The sequence below is a fragment of the Cupressus sempervirens genome, chromosome 10, assembly GCF_028749045.1.
Source record: "Cupressus sempervirens isolate cs-2001-9-10 chromosome 10, ASM2874904v1, whole genome shotgun sequence".
Taxonomy (NCBI): domain Eukaryota; kingdom Viridiplantae; phylum Streptophyta; class Pinopsida; order Cupressales; family Cupressaceae; genus Cupressus; species Cupressus sempervirens.
The window spans coordinates 40,868,869-40,877,713 of NC_143127.1; the positions used below are offsets into that span (position 1 = coordinate 40,868,869).

The 8,845-nt window shown below is 36.3% G+C and overlaps 2 protein-coding genes across 2 annotated transcripts in view; both read right to left on the minus strand.

Moving 5' to 3' along the window:
- Positions 1 to 8,283, minus strand: part of LOC149532462 (uncharacterized) — a 162,089-nt gene extending 153,806 nt beyond the window's left edge. Inside the window, exons 1-2 of the mRNA XM_089803411.1 lie at positions 8,043 to 8,283; positions 5,010 to 5,087 (exon numbers count right to left, since the gene is read on the minus strand). Coding sequence (XP_089659537.1) covers positions 5,010 to 5,087; positions 8,043 to 8,112 — 148 coding nt within the window. The 5' untranslated portion in view covers positions 8,113 to 8,283. The remainder of the gene's footprint in view (positions 1 to 5,009; positions 5,088 to 8,042) is intronic.
- On the minus strand, positions 692 to 2,799 carry LOC149532463 (uncharacterized). Its single transcript, XM_089803230.1, has 5 exons — positions 2,218 to 2,799; positions 1,793 to 2,089; positions 1,557 to 1,681; positions 1,186 to 1,462; positions 692 to 1,078 (listed from the first exon to the last, which is right to left on the minus strand). The coding sequence occupies exons 1-5, from the start codon at positions 2,788 to 2,790 to the stop codon at positions 692 to 694; spliced, it is 1,659 nt and encodes a 552-aa protein (XP_089659356.1). The 5' UTR covers positions 2,791 to 2,799.
- Positions 8,284 to 8,845: the final 562 nt, after the last annotated feature.

Sequence of the window (8,845 nt, forward strand, 5' to 3'; positions counted from 1 at the left end):
TATTCTTGCCAAGAAGCCCTAAGCGGATTCTGAGTTACCCAGCTAGGCAAAGTTGCCAATTCGTGACACGAATCCGATTCGGGCACATGAATTGGATCTGTGGATTCGGGATTTTTTTTTTTCCCAATTATGATTCGTGGAGGATTCGTGCATATATATATATATATATATATATATATATATATATATATATATATATATATATATATATATATATATGTATGTATGTATATATATATATGTATATACATATGTATACATATGTACATACATACATATGTATACATATGTACATACATATGTATACATATGTATATATATACATATGTATACATATGTATATACATACATACATATATATATACATATGTATACATATGTATATACATACATACATATATATATATATATACATATATATATATATATATATATATGCATTATATATACTAAAAAATAAGAGAAATATGCATAATTCTAAAACTAAATCATTTCATAGTATGAATCTAGTATACTTGATCAATGACATTGATAATTAATCTATTTTCACGATTATAAAGAAAATCAACACATTCACATTGAATTACTGAAAGTGAAAGCTTGTAACATTCAAAATATAGATCATTAAACTTAAAGTTTATAACATGATTCACTCATAAAAGAGTCAAGAGTCAACACTAAAGTTTTTTATTTAATCATCAAATGGATTTTCAAGAAAATCCGCATCAGAGGGGTATTGGTGAGCTGCAAGTGCCGCATCTGTATTAGTAGAGGAACCCAAACCACTAGTAGTAGAGGGGATTGTTAACTCATAATCCTCCTCCTCATCATCCACATCAATCAAAGTGGATCTAGCAAGATCTCGGATGGTCATATCTAAATCAGGAGTCTCGGGTGCTACATCCCAAAGCTTTTCGGGCCCCTTCTTGTACTTAGGATCCTTCCGTGACAACAAGCGCAAATTGTTGTGAATGAACACAAGGCCTTCTGATTTTTTTGGAGCCAACCGGTTGCGTTTGATTGAGTGGATAAAGGAGTAAGTACTCCAATTCCGCTCAGCGGCAGAAGAGCTGGCAACCTAAAGAGAAATTAAAAATTATCAATACAACAATCAAGATAAATAAATTAAATAATAAATTCAAGGAATTGAGAATGTTAACCTTAAGCTTAATTTTACAAGCTTACTTGGGATAGGACCTTTATGGCAAGAGGTTGGAGGTACGTGAAGGCTTGCCCATGAAGGTACCACCATTTGATGGCACCCATCCTGCTTTGGTCTGCTATGGCAATAGGGTCGAAATCCTCACCTGAGTTGAAAGCAGCAAATTCACTCCTCACAATTGCCCCAATCTCTGGATCTTGGAATATCTTAGCTAGTGCCCTCTTATACCCATCTGCAACCTCTGCATCTCTAAATGGTGGCACTCTACCTGAAAGGCGAAGTACATCTGCACTATAGTACCTGGGGATAACAAAAGACAATTGAACACTATCAAATATCAATAGCACAAACATTGGATAAAATAAGCACAAACATTTGATAAGAACTACAGTACCTCGAGGATAGAGCATATGCAAGGAGGTGCAAAGGTGTGGTCATCTTGTTCCATCGATGATGAACAATTTTTTCCACCTTCTTGTAAAGGGTGTCCTCAGGATCATTCTCCCTCCTCTGTATGACCTAAGATATGAAATATGAATAATAATTATAATTAGTGAATATGTCAATTTAAACTTTAGAATCTAGATATCTCTCAAATAAAAAATTGTTGTAAAAGAGCGTAAAACTTACCATTTTAATTTTTTCCAGCATACTATCCATGGAATCATAAATATCCCCAACGCATGGCTCATCACTATCTGCGAAGCGAAGCATTGCCATTATTGGATCGGTGATTTTCAACACATAACTCACAAGACCCCACCAATCCTCATCTAGTATCATTCTTCTCACATTTAAAGCCCTTGCTGTATTGGAATTCTTCCAAATGCCCCATTGGGGGCTAATGACCATATGCTTCAATGCTTCTTTTACCTTCACAAGTCGTCTCAAGACGATTGTGTGAGAGGCAAAGCGGGTTTCAGCAACCTAAGAAAATGTTAAACTCAAGTTAGTAAAACATTTTAAAATTAAAACATGTTAATGTAAACAACAACAAAAATTAATAATTGTGGAATCCAATAATATTCAATTATATATTAAATATAAAAATTTACCTTCAATAACTCCAAGTCCGAGAAACTCCTAAAAATTGCTTGTGACATGTGGTGATTTGTCACAAACATTTGAATCTCTTCAGCTTCCTCATATATCCTTTTCACCCAATCTATTTCGGTGCCAATTGCTTTCATCACTAAATTGAGAGAGTGGACGGTGCATGGTGTCCAAAAGATATGATCATATCTAGACTCTACAATTATCCCTGCAGCCCTGCAAACTTTTGCATTGTCCGTGACCACTTGAACAACATTATCAGGACCCACTGACTCTATGGCATCAATGAGAATGCGTGAAATAAATTCTGCATCTTTCACTTGCCCTTCACAATCAACTGCCTTCAAGAACATTGCCCCCTTAGGGCATACAACAATAACATTGATCAATGGATGGTTTCTACAATCTTTCCAACCATCCGAAATAATAGACACACCCGATTGAACCCAAAAATCTCTTATTGGTTGAAGTTGAGCCTCTACATTTTTCCTCTCATCATGTAATATGGTAGTGGGCAACTTCTCATAACCAGGCGGTTTGTAACCATGGGGTGCATCATTTATTACTTCCACCATCTCCCTAAAATAAGGTGATCTAGCAAAATTAAATCAAACACCATTTGCAATTAAACAACGTCCAATTTTGTGATTAGCAATGTCTCTCTTTTCAATTTGGAATGCCCTATCTAGTGGGCCTCTCTTGTGGGTGAGTGGAGATGGGACTTCATCTTCATCATTTGTAGTTGACATAGGCAAAAAAGGATGTGTTCTTGTGTTTGTTTGATCAAATGATGGTGTTGGTATATTTGTTTTTTGGGAAGCACCACGTTTTTCTTTTGCAACTGCTCTATCAGCATCCTCTTGCTCTTTTGCTAATGCTGCTATTTGTGCAGCTGGTAATCCCTTCTTATCACTACCTTGACACATGTGAATTCCTTCACCCGCAGGGCCCAAAAAATGTAGTTTCACTCGAGAATAGGAGCTTCTATGTTATATGTTGCAAAAATTACATTTTCATATGTATGCCCCACCCCCAGGACATTGTGCAACTCTTGTTGTGTGTCTCCATAAAGGAGACCCCTTATCAATTTTGAAGCTTGGTGATGCAGCCCCACCCCCACCCACTGAGCCTTGACTACTCATTGTTCTATTCTTGCAATCTAGAAAAAGTGAAAGAAAACCATGCTTCACACTTGCACAAAAACTTGAAAATTTGGAAAACTAAAAATAAATCAATAATCTATGAAAGAATTCAAGAATATGGTTGAAATGCATACCTTAAACACTTCTTGCAAGGTATTTGAAGCTCCACAACCGATCTCCTTCGAATCCAAGCACTTCACTTCAAACTAGCAAGTATGAGAGAGCAAAATGAGAGAGCAAAATAGAGAGCAAATGAACTTGCATTGTGATTTAGAGGGTCGTTTTTAGGGTTTAGGGCCTTTAGGGCAAAAAAAAAACATTACAAAATGATAATGGGCCCACGTTTTTGCATACTCCTCCTGTCATTGCCGCGGATTCACGCGGATCCGCACGTGGATCCTCGAGGATCCAGGCAGGATTCGTAATCCTGCCTGTGGATTACGAATCCTGCCCGGATCCATACGTGGATCCAGATCCGAATCGGACCCGAGCCCGAATCCGGCCTTTTCCAGGCGAATCCGGTAACTAAGGGCAAAATAGAGAGAAAAGTGGATGAAAGGAGTGTTTGATGGATTGGCATGAACAATCCAATGGTGTGGCTGAACGGAGAATCCTTTGAAGGTTATATGGGCCAAGAACCAGAACCTTGTGAATCAATCCATAAGGTGGTTGAAGTCTTCAAAGTCACTACAGTCACTGAAGGCCTAAAACCCTTGTGATTAGGCTCAAATATAGGAATAGGGGTGTGCGGACAGGTTGAGCACCCAAGACAAAATCTTTAAGAACTCTAAAAAGGGTATTTGAAACCCTAGTTTGTTTGGGCAATTGTTAAGGAGTTTGCAGAGTTATTGGCCAAAAACCTGATTAGGAGACCTAATTGGCACAAAAGGCTACTAGACCTAATACAAAGGGTTTGAAGAGATCGTTTGCAACACTATGGAACTTATGAGCAAGATGACCCCAAAATTTGTTGAAAACCTCAGTTTGAAAGCCCTCTAGTTGGATCTGAAGTTGCCATGGCCATGGGGTACTAGGAATGGTACTTAGTAAGTTGAGCTAAGGAAGAGTTGTTGTGTGGAGATTGAAACTAAACTTGATAGGAGTGATCTAGTGGAGAAGGGGTTGGGTGAAGAACTCCTTTGGAAAGGGTCATTGAGAGAACCATATTAAGGTCAGAGTAAGGGCTTTAGAGAGTCCCAAAAGGGATTAGGACCTTGGTGTGAGATTTCCGTATCATCAGCCCTCCCTCCTTCATAGTTGCCTTATAGAATTGTTACCTGATTTCCACCTACCAGCTCAATCAGGTACAGCCTTTGTGTTTCAAGTCAAAAATGTACTTTCCAATCTCTTCTATATCATGTGCTATGCAATAATTTGAATTATTATTTGCAGAAATAACTATTACATTTTATGAAGGAAAGAGCACAATGAGAAAAAGAAAATATTGAAGATTTTTTTTCTGAAAATGTAATACTTTTATTCATCAAATATTGTTTTCTGCTCCATACAAACCATAAAATTAGCTAGAAAAGAAATTCATCATCTTGAATTCAAAGCATGCATATACATGTGTAATCTTAAACAAGCAGATATGTAAAAGGGACATGTGTAATCTTAAAATAGAAGATATGTAAAAGGAGAACAGTCATTGCCTAAATGACTGGCTGGTTTTGAGTTGTCTCTGAGTGATTGGGCGCTCCGCATTCCCTGCTTCCTTGCTGCCCCAAGTCCTGAAAAAGTAACAACAATGAGTTAGATCTACAAGATCTAAGCAATAAGTGGTCCTAATTTACATATCTACCCACACATACATACTTCAAAGCAAAAATGCACAAATTTATCCCTAACATGTTTGCTTCTTGTGCAGTAACAAGTGTTTGTCAATGGCATGTAGATGTAAATGTTGCTCCCACAATGGTTCAAGCCTAGCATGCCATTGAGAGACAAGATGCAGGTATGAAGACCAAGTGTAAATCATCAGACAATGTTAAAGGGATGTGAGTTTTAAAACATGAAACCTTTTGTTGCGTTCAAATGCAAGCAAGTGCAAGAAAGTAAACAGAATGTCTAAGGGACAATTTATTCTGAATTGAAACCATACAATTTAATAAAACAACATGAAAATGGATCAACATGTAATCAATAGTCAAAGTGAAAATAACACATGTACGTGAGCAAAGAACATGAAAGCCATGAGCAGCGTAAAAAGATATTGGAGCAGACATGCTGTCCTATAACAGAAAATATCAATATAATGAGATATTGGGATGTGAGTTTAAAAACATGAAACCTTTTGTTGCATTCAAATGCAAGCAAGTGCAAGAAAGTAAACAGAATGTCTAAGGGACAATTTATCCTGAATTGAAACCATACAATTTAATAAAACAAAGTGAAAATGGATCAACATGTAATCAATAGTCAAAGTGAAAATAACACATGTACATGAGCAAAGAACATGAAAGACATGAGCAGCGTAAAAAGATATTGGAGCAGACATGCTGTCCTATAACAGAAAATATCAATATAATGAGAACATCATAATGATGCATAACTGTCCAAATGGTAAAAGGATCACTGTTACAAAGGAGACAAGTTATTGCTTCTATGCTGTAAAGGACTGCATTGGTTAACAGAAAAGATAACTATAGAGTTTCGTCATATTAAAAAGCCTTGAAATACTTTTATACAGAAACACAGAGATGCCATCTTTATGGGATGTAAATAAAGATCAAACGTGTAGCTGTTGCCACAAAGAGCACAATGGAAAGAATATCTTAGTGCTAGTGGAGATTTTATGTTTTTTGGAATGGTAATTGTAGCACCAATCTAATTATGCCCATGCTAGAATGTGCCTTCAAAGGTCTATAAACATAAAGTGAACATGAATACATCTGCTGCCTCATTGATGTTAGGAGCAAGAAGAAACAAAAAATCAATAAACAAGTACAAGGGCTGGGTGATTACACTAGCATAAGTACATTCATAATAATCATGCAGGTCAAAATGGCAATGCAGCAGCAAACAGTACTGTTCATCCCAAGAAAGAATATGAATTACAGGCTGCTATGAGACAAAAGACAAAATAAATGCTGCTACAGGAAGATAGCATTCTCAACATGCTAGAAGAGCAATCAGTTAAAGGTATGATCAGATTATCACATGCTTAGAAAAAAACATTTACTGTTAAAAATTCTGATTGCAGAACATCAAATAACAGTCATAATGCTGCTACAAATAACTTCACCAAGCCAAGTCTAATACAAGAGCTAATTGACACAAAGACAGAGATGTGAAAACCATGGTTAGCATTGAAGACAATAGTCCACCACAATCAATAAGAGACGTGAAAACAGTGATAGAGCAAAAAAAAAATACAGTGGGCAATATCTCAAGGAACATCAAAGTTAACGCTTTTCAATCAATATGTCTTATTCAAACATAGAAGAGACATCCTTATCGGCAGATTGAAGAAACACAGTGCTTAAGAGTAATGATCTAGGCATTGTCAAGAGGGTAATGATCAACATCCTAAAGGGCAGCAAATACACCAAGAAGAGAAAACTACCAGTGGTTTACATGGTTTCAAGGGAACATGATCCTTGTGGGAACAATGTTGAATGTGTCAAAGAAAACATAGTGGAGAGGAAAAATAGATCAAAGACAGCAGTGCAATGCAAATATTGTAACATTGCAAGCATGAAAGATCAAAATCACATAGGAAAGAAATAGAAACTAGTGTTGATTCTGACGTAAGACCTGTGTGTGGGGTGATTGAAAATATGTTTAATCAGTTTGAGAATGAAACGGTCATAGAGGGGAAAAGAAGTCATAGAATCATTCATTTTTTGGTGCATTTGAGTGGGGAGACAGAAAAGTCACGGCATGTACAAAGCATGAAATTTAAAACCTGCAATGTATATCTCAAATACCCAAAATTTCACAGTAACCCCGTGAGAGTTTTGATAATGCATTCAACAGGAAATGCTTATTTCTGTACAAAGCTCTCAAGAATCTTAGCTGTCATTTGCAAAACTCACAGAGATATCATACCAAGACAAAAGAAAAGGTTTTCAAGAGGCGTCGGCAATTATGAAGACTACAGCAGAGTTTTTGTATCATATTGAAGGTGGCCACGACACAGAGATGATAGCAATCTTCAAGTTATGGTGGGTACAGCCTTAGTGGGAGAAGCACCAAGCATTCAGAAGATATTTGCATACAGAGAGGCCACAAGCATCTATAGAGAAAATATATTTCCTTCTAGCCAAATATCAAGTAAAATTCTGTACTTCACAGAAAGCTGCCGTAATACATATTTCACAATAAAAGTGAAGCAATAGAACCCAATTATGGCCGCAGTTCCATGATGTAAAAAACAGAAGAAATTTATCATTTTTTCAAGTATCCTACGTAATGTTTCCAGACATGTGGAAAAAACGACAGCATGTGAAGAAATCTTCAATGGCAGCTTAGGTTTGAGGCTGACAAGCACACAAAAGTTTCAAAAAAACATGGAGGCCACCGTTATGGACACTGTAGGCTAGCCGCAAAATACAGATACATTACTAAATGAAGAACAAAGACAATGGCCTCAGCCCACATCGAGCAGATTCGTGCTCTTCATTTCAGTTGAGGTTTTAATTATAAAAATCCAAATTTCAGCAAGAACAAACAAAAACGCTCACCATTGATCAAGCTGAAGGAGGAAACAGAAAAAATGCGTTTGCAATGCATTGATTCGAGCGTCGGAAACATTCACAACTCCAGCAAACTAGAACAAAATCTCCGTCAACATCCCATGGCTGCGACGGCAACATACGAGAAGATTTCTGCAAAGCTCAAAGTGAAAATTTTCTTCCACCGTTTTAGAATGGGAATGTTTGTTTTAAAATTTCCAAATTTCCTTGGTCTCCTTTGGCAAGTGTCAAACTTTTAAAATGCGTAAAGAGCATTTATAATGCCTTTCTTAAAATATTGATGGCATAGAATATGGATAGATATTTAACAAGGAGAGACAAATAGGAGTTCCTCCTGTAGGTTGGTATGTTTAGGTTGGTTATCAAATTTATATTTAGGTCATTGATAACATGCAATAGACTTGGTGAAGATGAGAAGTCAGTAATCAATTTTTAAAAATATATGGTAGAAAAATTAATTGAGATTATTTTTAATAGAAATAGAATGCAAATTTCTTTTGACTTCATATTTTAAGAAATTTAAATTGTAAAATAGTTGAAGTAAACCGGCCTAAAATCTAATCAATGGCAAATAAATAATCACAATGCCTCACAATCACAAATAACTTGTGAATAACCGAGTACAGTAGGAAGCACTAACAAAATCACACAAAGCTAGACTAAACATTTTCATTTCTTTGCAGGGGTTTTAAGATGTACTAGCTTATGTTAAAACAAAAAGTAGGCAAAACCAAAAGTGATTACAGTATGCATTCAGCACTGAAAATGATTAACCAGTGAAACTAAAATTG